The 21169-nt window shown below is 39.3% G+C and overlaps 1 protein-coding gene across 1 annotated transcript in view; it reads left to right on the top strand.

Moving 5' to 3' along the window:
- Positions 1–21169, top strand: part of SVOPL (SVOP like) — a 78848-nt gene that overhangs the window by 29324 nt on the left and 28355 nt on the right. Inside the window, 6 exon segments of the mRNA XM_082400343.1 lie at positions 68–98; positions 101–140; positions 4167–4372; positions 5046–5157; positions 5815–5896; positions 7816–7905. Coding sequence (XP_082256469.1) covers positions 68–98; positions 101–140; positions 4167–4372; positions 5046–5157; positions 5815–5896; positions 7816–7905 — 561 coding nt within the window.

Raw genomic sequence — 21169 nt, 5'->3', positions numbered from 1 at the left:
ATTAGAGTCACCTTTGCCTGTCCTTAACCCACTAAATCTATTCTGTCTCCCCCTTTCACTACCCCAGGAAAAAAGAGGAAGATTTACAGACCTATTGGATGCAAATATTTACGGACCACGTTACAGATCTGGGTCGTATGGTAAGAATGGTATTATTTCAAAGCTAGGTTTAAATAAACAAGCATTTCAGTGGGAGAAAGCCCACTGAAGTAAATCCCTTCTGAGTGCTCTGGGGAGAAAACACAAGGCAGACACCAGCAATGCTTTATCTTTCTGCTAATACCACCAACCAAAAAATAGATATAAAATAACAATATAAAAAGAAAGAGAAAGAAAAAAAAAATCCAAATCATCTACAAACAGTTTTTAAATTTTTCATCTGAGTGTATGAGCTCTGTACTAACTGTTTGCAGCCTGGTCTCTTCCCTCACCACATTCCAGGAACTGATCCTTTGAGGCCCCTGAGAATCAAATTCAAAGGAATAGACTTAGTGGTCCTCTCTGTGCAGCCATGACCTTGAGTAAGCAAAGATTTTCTAAACAGGACACAAAAAGTGCTAACTCTAAAGGAAAAGATTGATGAGTTTGCCTACATTAAATTAGGAACTCTGTGTCCTGAGAAATCATGAAGAGCCTGAAAGGTAAGCCACCAATTGAGAGAAGAAATTTCCAATATATATGTCCAACAAATTATATATACATGTTCTATATATTATTAATATATATTTCTATTATATAATTTTTGTTCAACAAGAAAAACATACACAACCCAGTAGAGAAATAGGCAAAAGACTTGAACAGGCACTTGACCAAAAATGTGTATCAAATAAACATATGAAAACATGTTCAACCTTAAAGTCACCAGGGAAATGCAAATTAAAACCAAATGAGAAAAAAAAAAAAAAAACCCAAATGAGACACCATTACAAATCCACCCAAATGGCTAAAATTAAAAAGACTGGGGACTTCCCTGTGGGTGCAGTGGTTAAGAATCTGCCTGCCAATGCAGGGGACATGGGTCTTCTCCCTGGTCTGGGAAGATCCCACATGCTAAGGAGCAACTAAGCCCGTGTGCCACAACTACTGAGCCTGCATGCTACAACTCCTGAAGCCTGCACACCTAGAGCCCATGTTCTGCAACGAAGAGTAGCCCCCACTCGCTGCAACTAGGGAAAGCCCGCATGCAGCAAAGAAGACCCAACGCAGCCAAAAATAAATTTAAAAAAAGAAAAAGTTTGAAAAGATAACTTTAAAAAAAAATAAAAAATGAAATTAAAAAGACTGACCATGTTGGGAAGGATGTAAAGTAACTGGAATTTTCCTGCACTCCTGATTGGCATTCAAATTAGTACAACCACTTTGGAAAACTGTTTAGAGGTTTCTATTAATAAGTTGGAAGTATGCATAGCCTATGGCTCAGCAATTCTACTCCTAGATTTATACCCAACAGAAATGCATAGTAAAATAAAATAGCATTATATTATTTGTAACAGCTCCAACTACAACCAACCCACATGCCCATCAACAGGTATAATGGATAGATTCTGTTATATTCATAAAATAGTATACTACACAGTAATGAAAATGAGAAAACTGGTGCTCTGCGCTCAACATGGCTGAATCTTACAAATGTAATAATGAGCAAAGAAAGTCAGACACGCAGAATACATATTATGTGGTTCCATTTATATAAAGATTCAAAACAGTGGAAACTAATCTATAGTGTTTAAATTCAGGAAAGTGGTTGTCTAGCTGCCTTTCCCAGATATAATCACTAAAAATAGGTGGGTGTCTCCTCTTGAGACTCTTTAATTTTTAAAATACTCTTAATATTTGGGGAATTCCCCAGTGAACTAGTGGTTAGGACTTGGTGCTGGCACTGCTGTGGCCTGGGTTCAATCCCTGGTTGGGGAACTGAGATCCCGCAAGCTGCGTGGTATGGCCAAAAAAAAAATACACTTAATATTTGGAAATTAAACAAAAAAAATATTAAAGCTACCTTAATAACAAGGAGAAATATTGTGATTATTGTCTTCTTCTTAAATATTTCATTATGAGAATTTTTAAACGCCCATGAAAGTAGGGAGGATACCATGATGAACCCTGATGTATTCATTGCCCAGATCTGACAGTCACTGATATCTACCCATATTTACTTCAGCTGTTTTTTTCTGTTCTGAAGTATTTTCAAGCAGGCCCTAGACTTCATGCCATTTCATCCCCAGATACTTCATTTAGAGTCTCAACTACTTGAGGACATTTTCTTAGATAATTCCAATCCTAAACTCACACCAACGAGATTAACAATCATCACTTTAATATCATCCACTATGCAGATCATATGTGATTTTCCTTGATTGTCCGCATCTGTCTTTTACAGGTGGCTTTTACAACCATTTCTGTAAAAATGAGAGAGGCATGAGGGGGGCTTCTGGGAGGCTGATATTCTTTTTCTTTTTCTTTTCTTTGGCCAAGCAGCTTGTGGGATCTTAGTTCCCTGACCCGGGATCGAACCCGGGCCCTCGGTATTGAAAGCACAGGGTCTCAACCACTGGACTGCCAGCGAATTCCCCTGATATTCTTTTTCTTGACTTCGATATAGGAACTTTTCTGTATGTTATGTTTATATCTCAATGAAAATATCTATTAAAGAATAGACAGAAAAAAAGATAGTAAGAAAACATCAAGCAAAAGCAAAAACCTTCCATAGCTTCATGGCGTCCGAAAGACAGAATTGAAAAGATGATGCCCAAGAGTTCCAACACCTGGGGATTCAATCAAACACTAATTTGGATGTAGATGTGAAGGGACTGTACATGTAATTAAGGTTACGAGCCTTAAAATAGGGAGAGTATCCTGAATTAGGCAGGTGGGCTCAATATTATCGCTTGAGTCTTTAAAAGTAGAGAAATGTCTCCAGCTGGAATCAGATGCAGCAGAAGAGAAAGCGTGAGGTGAGGCAGAAGGAGAGCTTCAGTGCATGAGAAGGACGCGACCTGCTGTTGCTGGCTTCACAGACAGAGAATGAAGGAAGCCTGCAGAAGCTGAAAACCACTGGTCAACAGCCAGCAAGGAAACGGACACGAGTTCTACACCCCCGTGCAACTGGATTCTGCCAACCATCTGGGTGGGCTTGGAGATGGATTCTTCCCCAGAAAGTGGAGCAGCCCTACCTGCACCTTCATTTCTGCCACGTGAGACTCCGAGCAGAGAAGTCAGCCAGAGCTGCTGAACTGCTGACCTCCAGAACTGTGAGATACTCACTGTGCTAAAGCACTAGGTTTGTGCTAACTTGTTGCAGCAGCTGCAGAAAACAAACTGTTGCGGGGTCTAAGCTCCTACTGCTTGCCACATGGCAGGCCAATAAGAGACAGTGTGTTGGGGCGAGTAATAGCGACTTTATTCAGAAAGCCAACAGGCGGAGAAGATGGTGGACTAAACTCTTAAAGAACCATCTTAACTTGGAAGAGAATTCAGGCTGCTTTTATGCTAAGGGAGAAGGGGAAGCGGGAGGGTTCAAGATTAAAGGGTAAAGGTGAGTTGAAGACTTCCTGGAGCCACCTGGCCTTCAAGGGAAGCATAACATTTCTTTGTTCTGCTTGCTCACAAGGCTGCATCACGAGGCTCCTGCAAAACTTCAAGTCGTTAGCAGTTATTTTTACTTTACCACACTTATCTCTGCTTATTTGCTAGCTGAAAACGAACTTATCTACAAGTAGTAGCCATAACTAACCTGGGACCACCTGGGATGGGAACTTTCTTCAGGGAACTTAATGAGCTGTTTGGGCACAAGCAACATTTCTCTAATATTTAACTCTTTATGGTCAAGGCTACAGTACGTAAGCTGTAGAATGAGGGAGATAGTTTCAACGCAGTGTTAGTTCTGTTCTGCCTCTTACAAAACTTCTTCCTGGCCTGAGGGGTCCTCCCCCATCTAGTTCCATCCTGCTTTTTCTTGCAAATTCATTTCCCACCATGCAGCCTCCGCTAAAGGCCACCCCCTAGTATCCCCTTGAAACGTGTCCCCACTTTCCACTCCCCTCCCCTCCCTACACCGTGCCTTCAACCTGAGAAGCTCTCCCCACGTCTCCCCACCTCTCACGGTGCTACCCCTCCTTCAGGCCTGGTGACAGCCTTTCCTAATGTCCATCTTTTCTTGTTTCCAGGCTGGGCATCTATTTCGCCTACTATGGGGTCATCCTGGCCAGTGCGGAGCTGCTGGAGCGGGGCCTGGTCTGTGGCTCACGGTTAGAGCTGGAGGTAGTGGTGACCGTAGGGGTCTCGGAGGAGAGCCAGAGCCCCTGCCACTGCCAGGTGTTTGCCCCTTCTGACTACCAGACCATGATTATCAGCACCATTGGCGAAATTGCTCGTAAGTATCTCTCTGTATTGGGTGGCTCTCTGTTTTGGGTGGGGGACGTGCAACTCAGAGTCTCAGAGGAGAGAAGAGTGACCTGTCATACACTTGACTCCTGCCTGGTAGAAATGGACGAGTCCCCAAATCGTGCTGAGGTGTCTCCAGTGCGATCAGTGTGAGGAGAAGTCTGGAGGAGTGGAGCTTTGAATTAGTGCATCGTATCAATTCTAAGATGCATTCCCCTACATTGTAACATCTCTGAAACTGGGATGTGTCTCACAATGGCTTGTTAGATTTCAGTTGGAAGCACTGTTTCTGCTTTAATAGACATAAAATAATGGTACTTAAAAATCAATGGCACCTTGAATTTGAAAAACAGTATTAAACATTTAAAATATAGGTCTAGCAAGTTGGCAGTTTACAATAGACCTACATGCTGTAATAAGCATCCTGGGCATAAAATATCCTTCATATACTCCGGTGCTTGTCGTTCTCAGATCCCCGTGGGAAAAGCATATTGAAGGAGTCATGAAGTTGATGACAGTGTGACTGGGTCTTGGCTGGAATACGCATGATGTTTGGATTAAGTTGCTTCTTTCTGAAATGACAGGGAGGAATCCATGCCATTGTTAATAAGTGCCATTTGCTTTCAAGATTCTGAAAATTGTCTGTGTCATTTTTTTCCTAGTGAATCCTTTAAATATCCCGGGCATTAATTTCCTGGGAAGACGGCTGAGCCTTTCTATTACCATGGGATGTACAGCTTTATTCTTCCTTCTCCTTAATATTTGCACTTCAAGGTATTTGCTGTCTGGTTGCTTTAATGCAATCTAGTTTTGTGCAGTGGTTTTAAAATGAGATCTCCTGACCCATGGCCTTCAGTGGAGGTTAGGGGCAAGTCCCTTTCACCAAGAGAGTAGAGTACAGGCTGCTTGTTTGACTAGAACGATCAAACAAGCCCCTGGTACCTGCCCTTGCCCCTCCCACTCCCCTCTTCCTCCTGAGCCAGGTCCATCTTCAGCACCCACAGGACGTGGGTACCAGCGTGGGAGTATTCCGTTCGCGTAGCAAGATATTTAGGATCTTTATGCAAAGCTTCCTGGAGAATGGAGACTCCGGTTGTTTACCAAATGATCGGCACGTTGTCAAGATAGTGATGTAGACAGCATACCTGTGGTGGGAGATTTCATTGCACTCTGAATTTGTGACCCTAGAGTGGGCCTTGTTTATAATATATATGACTTATTCTGCAAACTGTACCATTTTCCAAGGGTGGTGGCAGAGGTGTGCTCACCTTGGGGGGCTGGGCTGGAACGGCACACTTCGGGGGAACAGGATTGAAGACCCTCGGGACCCGGTCTGCAGGGATGTGTGTTGGCATCTGTCACGTACTGGGGTCGGGGCCCCGGAAGGCCCTCTGTGTTGCCTTTGGTAACGTCTCGCTTCTGGTTCCCTAGTGCCGGCCTCATCGGCTTCCTCTTCATGCTGAGGGCTTTGGTGGCGTCCAACTTCAACACCATCTATATTTACACCGCTGAGGTTAGTTTTGGGGAAGGGGTTGGTTACATCAAGGTGTGCGAGGTGAGCTACTTAGAGCAGGTGTTTGTCTATAGACCACGCATCCCTGGCTTCTGTTGACTTTTGATGATTTTCTAAAAACATCCTATTAAAATGACACCAGAAGGTTTATTTGATGTGGCCTTTCTCCTGCCCCATGGGGTCTAGTGAAAGCCAGTCTCTGAGAAGAAAGATAAGACCGTCTCCCTTTCTCACTAAACTGCATCCATGTAAAAAGCAACTCTTGCCCTCATACTGTGCTTCCTGAAGAAATAGGGATAGGCCCGGTACCTGCATGTTGCTGATAAAATGTAAAACACCCTATTTCTCCCTTTTTAAAATTAGAATGTATTTTTCACCTTTATTCTTTTGAAAGATCATATCCCACTATGTCTGTTGTTTGTTGTAGGTAGCTTAAATTCAAATATAATAGTAATTTATTCTTAATTTATTGAATTACTATATCTACTTAATACATCTACTTCTGAGGAGCTTCTCAGAAACTACCACTTTAAAGAGCAAATGCTCCTAGAAATAAGCAATATCTGAGTAGGAAACTTAGTATTTTAACTGGTTTTGCCTTTCGTTGAGCCAGAGAAAGTGGTGCTATAGGGACTGCTAAAGCTGCATTCATTTTCATCTTGGGAAAGGTAGAAGTCTATTTAGAATACAGATGACATATCAAAACCACAGAGAAAAAAATTCTTTTCCCCTCACATAGATAAAAATAGGAAATTATGACACATTTGACATATATGTAGTATTTCATTTAGTTCCATTAACAATCTTCTAAAATTATTGTGAATTTGTGAACTTAAAAGTCTATGTGTATTGTGATGTGCCTCTAAAATTATATTTGGAATATTCAATTTAACATATTTTGAGATGTGTTCATTTAAAGGGTCGTTCCTAAGTATTTTTTCCCTGATACTTATTGCTTAAAAAAAAAAGATGTGTACCTGAAGTTGCTTGTCTTCTATTATTTCATCTCCTAGAATTGTCAAAAATGAACAAAAAAAATTGATATTAGAGCAAAGATCATCTGTATGTATCTGAATCCATTGTTTTCAATAGCCAGCAGCCTCATTTTCTAGAAAAAACCTCTGTGAAAAGGCACTCCACCCCCAGACATTCTTATAAGTATAGCAGTGCCCCCCGGGGCAGGAAAGCATCTTGTGTTTTGCATTTGGCAGATGGTGGGTAACATGATGCGGCCAAGTAAAGAGGCCACGTGCTTTGCTTTAGTGAATTGATGAAAACTGATCAGTATAGCGTTAAGAGAAAAATTTCTAAAATTAAAAGAAGCATTCTTTCATATATTCTCCTTAAAATCTTCTTTATTAAATACTATTTGCTTATTTATTAAGAACTCTTAATCAGTGAAGTACAGATTAATGAGATTTTACTATAAATGCAAGAAAGTTGCAGCAAGAAAGTAGACTGCTCATAAGATCTTGCAACACAAACATGGTGAATGGTGTAGCATGTATGTGGCACTCTCGTCGATTCTTTTCACTATCTGTATTAAAGGTTTGGTTGGATTGTTATTATTTGGGGAGTATTTTCTTTCCATTCAGTAGAACCACCTTTATACGTTTATAGCTCTAAAGTGGAAATCTTCTGTCTGATTGCAAGTACCTTTCTAAAATTACGTTTGGAATATTAAACACATATTTTGGAATTTGCTCACTTAAAGGATAATTTCTAAGTGTTTATTTTCTGATATTGTTAAAATTCAAAGTTGTATACCTGAGAAAATGAACATCTTCTATATCCTATATATCCATATAGAATATTTGGCCTTTTGTATATACCAAAGCCTGACCTGTGGAGGGAAGGGCAGAGGACTTGGGAAAGAGGGGTTTAAGCTAAATGATGCTTTCTACACTCCTCTACTCCAGGTCTACCCCACAATGATGCGCGCTTTGGGGATGGGGACCAGTGGATCCCTGTGTCGCATTGGTGCGATGGTGGCACCATTTATATCCCAGGTACAGCCCAGGGGTCTCTGTAGGGAGGATATGTCTAAGGGAGGTGGGGAAAGAGGGACCTGGCTCCCTTCAGGTTAAGGGTTTAACCAAGGATTTGTTTACTTGAGTTTCCTTGAGGTGTTGTTTTCCCATTGTCTGGTTAATTTGGCTGGGAAAAGAGGCTGAATTAATGCTTCCAGGCTTCCAGTCAATAGCACGTATTGCATTGCACGCAGGGTTTAGATTTTGCTGGACATTGTTGGGGGAGGATGCAAAAGACATGGATGACACAAGGAGCTGGAGCAGCTGAACGACAATGAGCTCCAACCCTGACACTGTCAAGGGTGCAATTGAAAACCAGAGCACAGAAGTGCAGGGAGGCTGAACCAGGGTGCAAGGGTGTGGCCCTGGGCAGGTCAAGTCCAGCATGTGGACAAACCAGGCACAGGCTGGGAGAAAATCCAGGGGTGATCTGGACCGTTGGATGGGCCCTGTTTCAGGAGAGAAACAGAGGCAGATATGGTGACCCACATGGCCATGGTTCCTCAGAGGGCCAAACAGCTTGCCCCTCTGCCCTGATCATTCTCGTTTGGCCACGAGAAATGGAAATCCACCTGAGCTGGCTGCAGCCAAAGACAAGAGTGAGGCTGGGCCCTGGGTGGGCCTGATGCAGGCAGTGAGGGCTGTCAGGGACCCAGGCTCTGTCCCCCTCACATCTATCTGGGGCCCAGGGTCACTGAGCTTTCAGGCTGTACCCCCTCAAGACCAGGGTGCTATACTTGTCCACGGACGTGGCCGCCCCGCAAATCCCAAACATCTATCCTTAGATCCAGGCACCAGAAGACACCAAAGTACTCTCTGCACCCCAGAAGGATGCTCTCTCTGGCATCTCACTGGCCAGGCCTGGTCAGTTGTTCATAGTTGAGCTAAATCAGTTGCGGCCAAGAGTCAGGCTTATGGATGAATGCAACCGGGGAGGGGCAGTTTTCAGAGAAAGGGGGTTGACATGGGCTAAGCAGACTGTAATGTGTATTTCTTATAATTTAATGGGATTTTGCTACCACCCTTATTAAAACTATTTTGGGACTATTTTGCCTACTTAGTTAAAAATGAGGGCAGTTCTGGTCTTGCGGTTTTGCTTTTCACAGTTCTTTTGCGCTTATTATTTCACCATGTTCAGAAAAGAACATAATGGTGAAAGGCAGCAGGAAAATATTGGTCCTATTTCTGGATGATCAGACCGAGGTAGAGTTTATTTTCCAAGCTTTAATTGGGAATAGGGTCTCTTGGTTCTCAACCACTTGGAACATTTTCTCTGGGTATTTGTGGGCATTTATCTTTGAGGCCACCCTGCTTTTGGCGACTTTGTGGACCAGGAAATATCTCAGCTAGGACCAGGTCTCCTGGGGCACAGGGCTTTGTCCTGCTTAGCGTCCTGCTGGGGGAGTTCTCAACTCTTCACAGTGAAGTCACCCAACTTTCTATGCCCCCCTCATCTGTAAAATGAAGATAAACAATAGCACCCACTACATAGGTTTCCTCTCAGTATTAAATGAGATTAATACATACAAAGCACTGAGTCCAACATTTGACACATAGTAAGCCCTCAATAAGTGTTAGCTAATAACCATAACGATGATCAATAGCATCAAGGCCAAATGCTAAATATTCAAATAAGAGTATTTCTGTTACTGAGAAATATTTAAGTCCAGTTGAGTTATTTCAATCACTATGCAATTGAAATGTTTTGCATTCCTCACCAGGTTTAGGATGGGAAGTTCGAATCTGGGAAGCTTTGTGTTTGCTCGTAGAATATTTGCCTGGTTTTGGAGTGGGGCTTGGTGACACTCTCATGAGCTCATCCGTCAGTGTACCCTTGGACGCGGCTCTCAAGCTTCAGTGCATATCAGAGTTACTAGGGTAACTTGATACCGTGAAGATTCCTGGACTTCACCCAGAGGTTCTGATTCTGTGTATGGGACCATCACCTACAGTTCTAGCAGGAATCCAGAGTGAATCTGATGCTGTTGGTCTGGGGACCAATGAGAGGTGTGGCCATCAGTAAGGAAATTGACTTTACTTTCACTTAACTCTTCTTCTTCCTCCTCTTCCTTCCCTTCCCACTCCCCTTCCCTTTCTCCTCCTCTTTCTTTTGTCCTTCATTTAGGAACTTATTTTGGTGACTCATTCGACAAGTTGTTTTCAGGGTAATTCTCTACAAATTCTACAGACTGCCTCTTTCACAGTTTGGCAGTTAGAATGCCAAAAAGGACTCCATAAGCTACAATCTGTATTTGATAGGGTAGAAGCAAGAATTTATAAGGGAATTCCACACTTCCACTGCAGGGGGCGCGGGTTTGATCCCTGGTCGGGGAACTAAGATCCTGCATGCCGCGAGGCATGGCCAAAAAAAAAAGAGAAGAATTTATCCCAGTTCAACATTCAACCAGCATTTATTGCACGCTTACTCTGTGCCTGGCATTGTTCTCTTTCTTTACAGCAGTAAATAAGCCAGACCAGGGTCCAGGGGTGTGCTGGAACTGGCCTGCACTGGCTTGTGAAAGCTGATTGTTAAATTTTCAGGAAATTACTTTGCAAGCTAGTTGATGTCACGTTGTAGCTTGAAATTAGCACGGTGGTGGTTTTTATCCCATGGCCACAGGCAAATGCTACCATCAGGAGAGTTTCTGGAAAGCCTGTTAAACATTTCGCAGCACACCACCACAAGATTCCTGCTCTCAAGAGGCTGACTTTCAAGTTGGGTACTTTACAAATATGCACAAAATTAAGATGATTCAAGTTAATTATTTGCGTATCTTAATTATTTGCATATCGGTAAAGCACTCAACTTGAAAGTATGTTGGGAGGCAATGATAATGAGTGAAAGGGATGACAGGCCTTCCCCCCACCCCCTCTTTTGGCTCAAAATTCCTTTACTGAAAGATAAATTGAATTAAAATCCATACATTCCATGAGGGACAGGCCTTTTTAAAAGACAAGGCTTCATATAGCCAATATTTTAGAGTAACTATAAATGGAGAGTAGCCTTTCAAAATTGTGAATCACTGTATCGTACACCTGCATGTAATTTATGTAATAAAGTACATCAACTGTACTTCAATTTAAAAATATTATAGAAAGAGGCAAGGCCTCTCTGGGTAGGTGACTTTGGAGTTGAGACCTGAAGTATAAGAAGCTGACAACCTGTAAAGGGTAACAGCATTTCAGGTGGGATGACATCTGGTCCAAAGTCCTGGGGATGGGACGAGCTTGGTGTGTTCTCGGAATAGCAAATAGCTCTGATGAGCAAAGTGCAGAGAAGTACAGGGAGAGAGTGTGCCTTGTAGGCATACTTCAGATTTTTTTTCTTAGGAGGAGGGGGAAGTAATTGAAGGGTGTTAAGCAGTGTCATGATCAGTTTTGCAATTTACAAAGAGCACTCTGGTTGCTGAAGAGTGAATTGGCAGGGGATTGGGAGAGGGCAAGGGAGGAACAAGCTTATCATAAGACTCTAATTTCACGTCGCCATGTACTCAAGTGAAAAGGGAGATTTCAGAATTCTGGAAAACCATTTCTCTTATAGAGGGAAATACTACATAAAAAATTTTAATTTCTGCCCAGGAAAAAAAAAAATACTGGACAAGGATGAAAGACAAACCTTTAATTTTCAAGGGTTTCAAAAAACCCTAATTGAATTGTCACAGCTGAACAATGATTTTGTTGTCCTGTTGAATTCCTGACCTTCCCCAGAAGCATGGAAACAATGAATCAACGCATAAGATGATACACAGAACTTCACCAGTTACTGGGAATAAAAAATCTATCCATTTCATAGTTTCATTAGTGATTTCTGGTAAGCAGTAAACTTACTGAGAAACTATGTTGTCCAAGATAAAGTCAGACACTAGTTAAAGTGGTAGGGACAGATTTTGATTAGTAATTATTGCAGTAGGGAAAAAGAGTCCAGTGTGAAGTGAATTCAACTTTGTTTTGTATGGAGGTGACTGGGCTTTTTAAAGGGAGAAGAGGGAATAGGACAAGGAAGGTCTCAATAGAGAAAGGGAAGTGAAAATAGGCAAAAAGTGGTAAGAGGGGTTGGTCCATGTGAAACCCAGACAGGAGCCCTATCTCCAGGTATCGATCAGAACAAACAGTAAATTTTTTGGAAACCTTGAGTATGTTCAGGTAGGTACTTTTACGAGAGCTAGGGTCATCCAAGGGGTGTGGATTTGAGCTGTTAGAAACTGTTAGTCTTTGTTCAAATCTTTATATACCAAGATTGAGGCCTAGGTGAGAAGCAGCTTAGAAAAGCCTGGCTAGGGTTTGGTCAAGGAGAAAGTTTTTGTCAATGTCAAGTGTGGTTCATAAATACATTTGTGTTTATTGTATTTTCAGCGATTTAAGAGATTTCCAAAGGCAATTTGACCACGTGATTTTTTCTTTCGCGCTGAAAACACAAAAATTAAAAACTAGAAATAAAATTTTACTACCCTAATATTTTACTGGAGATAACTGGATATAAATATTTTAATGAAGCCCTTGCAATATATCTAAGCATATGTACATATAAATATGCATATACATTTTACTCAAATATGGTCATAGTTATATACTTTTTATTTTTTTAATAGATTTAAAATACTTTATTGGAATTCAATTGTTAGCATGATATTTATGGTAACATTATTCATAGGGTGATTCTTTCCACCTTAATGAGATCTATTTTTATTTTAATTAATTAATTTTTAAATTTTACTGAAGTATAGTTGATTTACAATGTTGTGTTAGTTTCAGGTGTACAGCAAAGTGATTCAGTTATACATATACATATACTCATTCTTTTCCAGATTCTTTTCCCATATACATATACTCATTCTTTTCCAGATTCTTTTCCCATATAGGGTTGTTATAGAATACGGAGTAGATTTCCCTGTGCTATACAGTAGGTTCTTATTGGTTATCTATTTTATATATAGTAGTGTGTTTATGTTAATCCCAAGCTCCTAATTTATCCCTTCCCCGTTTCCCCTTTGGTAACCATAAGTTTGTTTTCAAAATCTGAGTCTGTTTTGTAAATAAGTTCATTTGTATCATTTTTAAAAATTAGATTCCATATATGAGTAATATCATATGATATTTGTCATTCTCTGTCTGAATTACTTCACTTAGTATGATAATCGCTAGGTCCATCCATGTTGCTGCATATGGCATTATTTCGTTCTTTTTTAGGGTTGAGTAATATTCCATTGTATATATGTACCACATCTTTATCCATTTCTCTGCCGGTGGACATTAAGGTTGCTTTTATGTCTTGGCTATTGTAAAAAGTGCTGCAATGAACATTGGGGTGCAAGTATCTTTTCTTTTCTAAAAAAATTAATTAATTAATTGATTTTTGGCTGAGTTGTGTCTTTGTTGCTGCGCACGGGCTTTCTCTAGTTGCGGCGAGTGGGGGCTACTCTTTGTTGTGGTGCGCGGGCTTCTCATTGCAGTGGCTTCTCTTGTGGCGGAGCGTGAGCTCTAGGTGCACAGGCTCAGTAGTAGTGGCGCACGGGCTTAGTTGCTCTGTGGCATGTGGGATCTTCCTGGACCAGGGCTCAAACCCGTGTCCCCTGCATTGGCCGGCAGATTCTTAACCACTGTGCCACCAGAGAAGCCCCAGGGGTGCATGTATCTTTTCGAATTATGGTTTTCTCTGGATACATGCCCAGGAGTGGGATTGCTGGATCATATGGTAGTTCTATTTTTCGTTTTTAACGAACCTCCATACTGTTCTCCATAGTGGTTATACCAATTTATTTATTTTTATTTTTTTAATTGAAGTATAGTTGATTCACAGTGTTGTGTTAATTACTGCTGTGCAGCAAAGTGACTCAGTTATACATATGTATACATTCTTTTCCATATTCTTTTCCATTATGGTTTATCACAGGATATTGAATATAGTTCCCTGTGCTATATAGTAGGAACTCATTGTTTATCCATTCTATATATACAAGTTTGCAGCTGCTAATCCCAAACTCCCAATCCATCCCTCTCCCACCCCCTCCCTCTAGGCAACCACCAGTCTGTTCTCTATGTCCCTGATTCTGTTTCTGTTTCATAGATAGGTTCATTTGTGTCATATTTTAGATTCCACATATAAGTGATATCATATGGTATTTGTCTTTCTCTCTCTGACTTACTTCACTTAGTATGATAATCTCTAGTTGCATCCATGTTGCTGCAAATGGCATCACTTCATTCTTTTTTATGGCTGAGTAGTGTTCCGTTGTATATATGTACCACATCTTCTTTATCCATTCATCTGTTGATGGTCATTTAGGTTGTTTCCATGTCTTGCCTATTGTGAACAGTGCTGCTATGAACATAGGGGTGCATGTATCTTTTTGAATTATAGTTTTGCCTTGATATATGCCTGGGAGTGGGATTGCTAGATTATATGGTAATTCTATTTTTAGTTTATTGAGGAACCTCCATACTGTTTTCCACAGTGGCTGCACCAATTTACATTCCCACCAACAGTGCAGGAGTGTTCCCTTTTTCTCCACACCTCCTCGAGCATTTATTGTTTGTATACTTTTTGATGATGGCCATTCTGACCGGTATGAGGTGATGCCTCATTGTAGTTTTGATTTGCATTTCTCTAATAATTAGTGATGTTGAGCATCTTTTCATGTGCTTTTTGGCCATCTGGCTGTCTTCTTTGGAGAAATTTCTATTTAAATCTTCTGCCTGGGACTTCCCTGGCGGTCCAGTGGTTAGGACTCTGCACTTCCAGTGCAGGGGGCATGGGTTTGATCCCTGGTTGGGGAACTAAGATCCTGTGTGCAGCGCAGTGTGGCACCTCCACCCCCACTAGATCTGCTGCCCATTTTTTGATTGGGTTGTTTGTTTTCTTGACATAGAGCTGCATGAGCTGTTTGTATATTTTGGAGATTAATCCCTTGTTGGTTGCTTTGTTTGCACATTATTTTCTCCCATTCTGTGGGTTGTCTTTTTGTTTATGGTTTCCTTTGCTGCACAAAAGCTTTTAAGTTTAATTAGGTCCTGTTTGTTTATTTTTGTTTTTATTTCATTACTCTAGGAGGTGGATCAAAAAAGTTATTGCTGCGATTTATGTCAAAGAGTGTTCTGCCTATGTTTTCATCTAAGAGTTTTATAGTGTCCGCCCTTATATTTAGGTCTTTGATCCATTTTGAGTCTATTTTTGCATATGGTGTTAGAGGATGTTCTTTTTTTTTTCTTTTTAAAATTATTTATTTATTTTTAACATCTTTATTGGAGTATAATTGCTTTACAATGGTGTGTTAGTTTCTGCTTTATAACAAAGTGAATCAGCTATACATATATATATATATATCCCCATATCTCTTCCCTCTTGCATCTCCTACCTTCCCACCCTCCTTTTTAAATTTTTAAAACTTTAAAATTTTTGGCTGCATTGGGTCTTCGTTGCCATGTGAGCTTTCTCTAGTTGTGGCAAAGGGGAGCTACTCTTCGTTGCTGAGCAAAGGCCCTAGGCACATGGGCTTCAGTAGTTGTGGCTTGAAGGCTCTAGACTCAGGCTCAGTAGTTGTGTTGCATGGGCTTAGTTGCTCCGCGGCATGTGGGATCTTCCCAGACCAGGGCTCGAACCCATAACCCCTGCATTGGCAGGCAGATTCTTAACCACTGTGCCACCAGGGAAGTCCCATTCGAGAATGTTCTAATTTCATTCTTTTACATGTAGCTGTCCAGTTTTCCCAGCACCACTTATTGAAGAGACTGTCTTTTCTCCATTGTATATTCTTGCCTCCTTGGTCATAGATTAATTGAACATAGGTGCATGGGTTTATTTCTGGGCTTTCTATCCTGTTCCATTGATTTATATTTCTGTTTTTTTGCCAGTACCATACTTTTTTGATGACTGTCGCTTTGTAGTATAGTCTGAAGTCAGGGAGCCTGATTCCTCCAGCTCTGTTTTTCTTTCTCAAGATTGCTTTGGCTATTCGGGATCTTTTGTGTTTCCATACAAATTTACAATTTCTTTGTTCTTGTTCTGTGAAAAATGCCATTGGTAATTTGATAGGGATTGCATTGAATCTGTAGATTGCCTTAGGTAGTATAACCATTTGACAATAATAATTTTTCCAACCCAAGAACATGGTATATCTTTCTATCTGTTTGTGTTATCTTTGATTTCTTTCATCAGAGTCCTATAGTTTTCAGAGTACAGGTGTTTTGCCTCCTTAGGTAGGTTTATTCCTAGCTATTTTATTATTTTTGATGCAGTGGTAAATGGGATTATTTCCTTAATTTCTCTTTCTGCTCTTTCATTGTTAGTGTATACAAATGCAAGTGATTTCTGTGTATTAAATTTGTATCCTGCGACTTTACCAAATTCATTTATGAGCTCTAGTAGTTTTCTGGTAGCATCTTTAGGATTTTCTATATATAGTATCATGTCATCTGCAAACAATGATAGTTTTACTTCTTTTCCAATTTGGATTCCTTTTATTTCTTTTTTATTCTCTGATTGCTGGGGCTAGGACTTCCAAAACTATGTTGAATAAAAGTGGTAAGAGTGGACATCCTTGTCTTGTTCCAGATCTTAGAGGGAATGATTTCAGTTTTTCACTGTTGAGAATGATGTTAGCTGTGGGTTTGTCATATATGGCCTTTAGTATGTTGAGGTAAGTTCCCTTTATGCTCACTTTCTGGAGAGTTTTTTTTTATTATAAATGGGTGTTGAATTTTGTCAGAAGCTTTTTCTGCATCTATTGAGATGATCATAGTTTTTATTCTTCAGTTTGTTAATGTGGTATATCACACTGATTGATTTGTGGATATTGAAGAATGCTTGCATCCCTGGGATAAATTCCACTTGATCATGGTGTATGATGCTTTTAATGTATTTTTGGATTTAGTTTGCTAGTATTTTGTTGAGTATCTTTGTGTCTGTGTTCATCAGTGATGCTGGCATGTAATTTTCTTTTTTGTAGTATCTTTGTCTGGTTTTGGTATCAGGGTGATGGTGACCTCATAGAATGAGTTTAGGAGTGTTGCTCCTTTTGGAATTTTTGGAAGAGTTTCAGAAGGATAGGTGTTAACTCTTCTCTAAATGTTTGATAGAATTCACTTGTGAAGCCATCTGGTCCTGGACTTTTGTTTGTTGGAAGTTTTTAAATCACAGTTTCAATTTCAGTACTTGTGATTGATCTGTTCATATTTTCTATTTCTTCCTGGTTCAGTCTTGGAAGGTTCTACATTTCTAAGAATTTATCCATTTCTTCTAGGTTGTCCATTTTATTTGCATATAGTTGCTTGTAGTAGTCTCTTATGATCCTTTGTATTTCTGTGGTGTCAGTTGTAACTTCTCCTTTTTCATTTCTAATTTTATTGATTTGAGTTCTCTCCCTGTCTTTCTTGATGAGTCTGGCTAAAAGTTTATCAATTTTGTTTATCTTTTCAAAGAACCAGCTTTTATTTTTTATTTATTTATTTTTAAAATTTTCTGTATATATTTAATCTCCAGTTTCGTTCAACTGCTACACAGATCTTTGTCACACATTTAACGGATATTTATTGAGTTTCTACTATGTACCAGACTCTGTGCTAGAAGAATTCAGACACATTGATTTGATTGATTGGATTTCAAAAAGCTTAGAGTACAGTGGGTATCCAAAGGTTTGATATACATAAAACTTCTTAATAAGGCACTATCATTCTACAATTTTTTCTCAGTTTCTAAATTTGGAGTCTTTTTAAAACTTGGGGAATGACCAAATTAACCAATAGCACTATGATGCTGAAAGCACTTACATTATAAAAAATATACATAATTATTCTGTAATTTATTATAAGGCAAATATGCAGGGCATTTGCTTAATTATTTTAATAGAGTACTTTGTCCACTTAGGGAGTTAAATTTAAAATATCATGATAAAATCATAATAATTATGACATTTAGGTAACCTCACCTAAACCTATAACTTCAAATAAAATCAGTGACTCCCAAATGTGTATTTTTGGCCAATGGCTTGTTTCTGAGTTTCAGAAACTTGAAACCAATGCCCTGCTATACATTTCTACCTAAGTATCCCTCAAGTACTTCAAGTTCAAAAGGTTCATATATAAACACAATATTTTCTCTTACAGAGCTGCTTTACCCTCAGTACGTTTTAGATTAGTTATTCAACCCAGTCCCAAGAGTTAACCTAATTCCCTGCTTCATTTTTTTTTCACACACACACACTGTATTTTATTTTTACAAGAGATAAATAAACTGACACCAAGCATTGTAAATGGATGACCACAACAAAAGCAACAATGATTGCAATTACCAAACACGAAACACACTCATACTATGTCATAATATTGACATTCAGTCCAGTAATCCTCCACTGTAACAGCTCCTTTACTTTGCAGTGAAAATTGATTTGTATATTTTTTGCCTCTGAGTCCTTGTGGGATTTTTTTTTTTATTCCAACAGAAAGTCACAAAAATTATAATCATCCTCATCAGTTCACTCAGTCCCATGTAATTAATTTTCTTATCTTGATCCTTTGTTAACACTTTTACGAATTCATCAGTTTTCCATTAGCGTTCTGAAAATGCTTATTCATTCAGTTCAGCAGTATAGTCAGTTACCAGAAACCTGTACTTGTCAGAGTCTTTTCCATGAATTCCTTGAAGATGAAACCCTTTTATAGGAACATATTTGCAAAAGTATCAGAGTACACCCAGAACTGTCTGAAAATGACAAAAGACTTAAAAATGACCATGGTTAAAGATGTGATGAAAGTTCATAATAATGCAATTGACAAGGAAATTTAGTTATTTCTGAGATATACATCTTAAAGTAATAACTAGAATTATGACTTATAACATTATATCAGAACATATAAGATTTTTAGAAATTTCCTGTAATGTCTGAAACATTTATATTAACATATTTCCATACAAATAACCCAAAGAAAGTTTAGTATTAGTTGTGTTTTTTGTTTATTTGTTTTTCTATACTGCAGGTTCTTATTAGTCATCAATTTTATACACATCAGTGTATACATGTCAATCCCAATCGCCCAATTCAGCACACCACCATCCCCACCCCACCGCGGTTTTCCCCCCTTGGTGTCCATACGTTTGTTCTCTACATCTGTGTCTCAACTTCTGCCCTGCAAACCGGTTCATCTGTACCATTTTTCTAGGTTGCACATACATGTGTTAATATACGATATTTGTTTTTCTCTTTCTGACTTACTTCACTCTGAAGTAAAAGACTCTTTTACTTCAGTCTTTAGATCAGACTAAAGATCTTTCAGAGTAAAAGAAAAGACTCTTTTCTTCAGTCTTTAGATCCATCCACGTCTCAACAAATGACTCAATTTCATTCCTTTTTATGGCTGAGTAAGTAGTATTCCATTGTATATATGTACCACAACTTCTTTATCCATTCGTCTGTCGATGGGCATTTAGGTTGCTTCCATGACCTGGCTATTGTAAATAGTGCTGCAATGAACATTGGGGTGCATGTGTCTTTTTGAATTATGGTTTTCTCTGGGTATATGCCCAGTAGTGGGATTGCTGGATCATATGGTAATTCTATTTTTAGTTTTTTAAGGAACCTCCATACTGTTCTCCATGGTGGCTGTATCAGTTTACATTCCCACCAACAGTGCAAGAGGGTCCCCTTTTCTCCACACCCTCTCCAGCATTTGTTGTTTGTAGATTTTCTGATGATGCCCATTCTAACTGGTGTGAGGTGATACCTCATTGTAGTTTTGATTTGCGTTTCTCTAATAATTAGTGATGTTGAGCAGCTTTTCATGTGCTTCTTGGCCATCTGTATATCTTCTTTGGAGAAATGTCTATTTAGGTCTTCTGCCCATTTTTGGATTGGGTTTTTTGTTTTTTTGTTATTGAGCTGCATGAGCTGCTTGTAAATTTTGGAGATTAATCCTTTGTCAGTTGCTTCATTTGCAAATATTTTCTCCCATTCTGAGGGTTGTCTTTTCGTCTTGTTTATGGTTTCCCTTGCTGTGCAAAAGCTTTGAAGTTTCATTAGGTCCCATTTGTTTATTTTTGTTTTTATTTCCGTTACTCTAGGAGGTGGATCAAAAAAGATCTTGCTGTGATTTATGTCAAAGAGTGTTCTTCCTATGTTTTCCTCTAAGAGTTTTATAGTGTCTGGCCTTACATTTAGGTCTTTAATCCATTTTGAGTTTATTTTTGTGTATGGTGTTAAGGAGTGTTCTAATTTCATTCTTTTACATGTAGCTGTCCAGTTTTCCCAGCACCACTTATTGAAGAGACTGTCTTTTCTCCATTGTATATCTTTGCCTCCTTTGTCATAGATTAGTTGACCATAGGTGCATGGGTTTATCTCTGGGCTTTCTATCTTGTTCCATTGATCTATGTTTCCGTTTTTGTGCCAGTACCATATTGTCTTGATTACTGTAGCTTTGTATACAAAGCTTTGTATACTATACAGTATAGTCTGAAGTCAGGGAGTCTGATTCTTCCAGCTCCGTTTTTTTCCTTCAAGACTGCTTTGGCTATTCGGGGTCTTTTGTGTCTCCATACAAATTTTAAGATGATTTGTTCCAGTTCCGTAAAAAATGCCATTGGTAATTTGATAGGGATTGCATTGAATCTGTAGATTGCTTTGGGTAGTATAGTCATTTTCACAATATTAATTCTTCCAATGCAAGAACATGGTATATCTCTCCATCTGTTGGTATCATCTTTAATTTCTTTCATCAGTGTCTTATAGTTTTCTGCATACAGGTCTTTTGTCTCCCTAGGTAGCTTTATTCCTAGGTATTTTTTTTTGTTGTTGTTGCAATGGTAAATGGGAGTGTTTCCTTAATTTCTCTTTCAGATTTTTCATCATTAGTGTATAGGAATGCAAGAAATTTCTGTGCATTAATTTTGTATCTTGCAACTTTACCAAATTCATTGATTAGCTCTAGTAGTTTTCTGGTGGCATTTTTATGATTCTCTATGTATAGTATCATGTCATCTGCAAAAAGTGACAGTTTTACTTCTTCTTTTCCAATTTGTATTCCTTTTATTTCTTTTTCTTCTCTGATGGCCGTGGCTAGGACTTCCAAAACTATGTTGAATAATAGTGGTGAGAGTGGACATCCTTGTCTCATTCCTGATCTTAGAGGAAATGCTTTCAAGTTTTTCACTGTTGAGAATGATGTTTGCTGTGGGTTTGTCGTATATGGCCTTTATTATGTTGAGGAAGGTTCCCTCTATGCCCACTTTCTGGAGGGTTTTTATCATAAATGGGTG

Source organism: Balaenoptera borealis (genome assembly GCF_965194805.1).
Source record: "Balaenoptera borealis genome assembly, chromosome: 7".
Classification (NCBI taxonomy): domain Eukaryota; kingdom Metazoa; phylum Chordata; class Mammalia; order Artiodactyla; family Balaenopteridae; genus Balaenoptera; species Balaenoptera borealis.
Note: the sequence above shows the minus strand (reverse complement) of the source record. Positions and strands in the feature narration are given on the sequence as shown.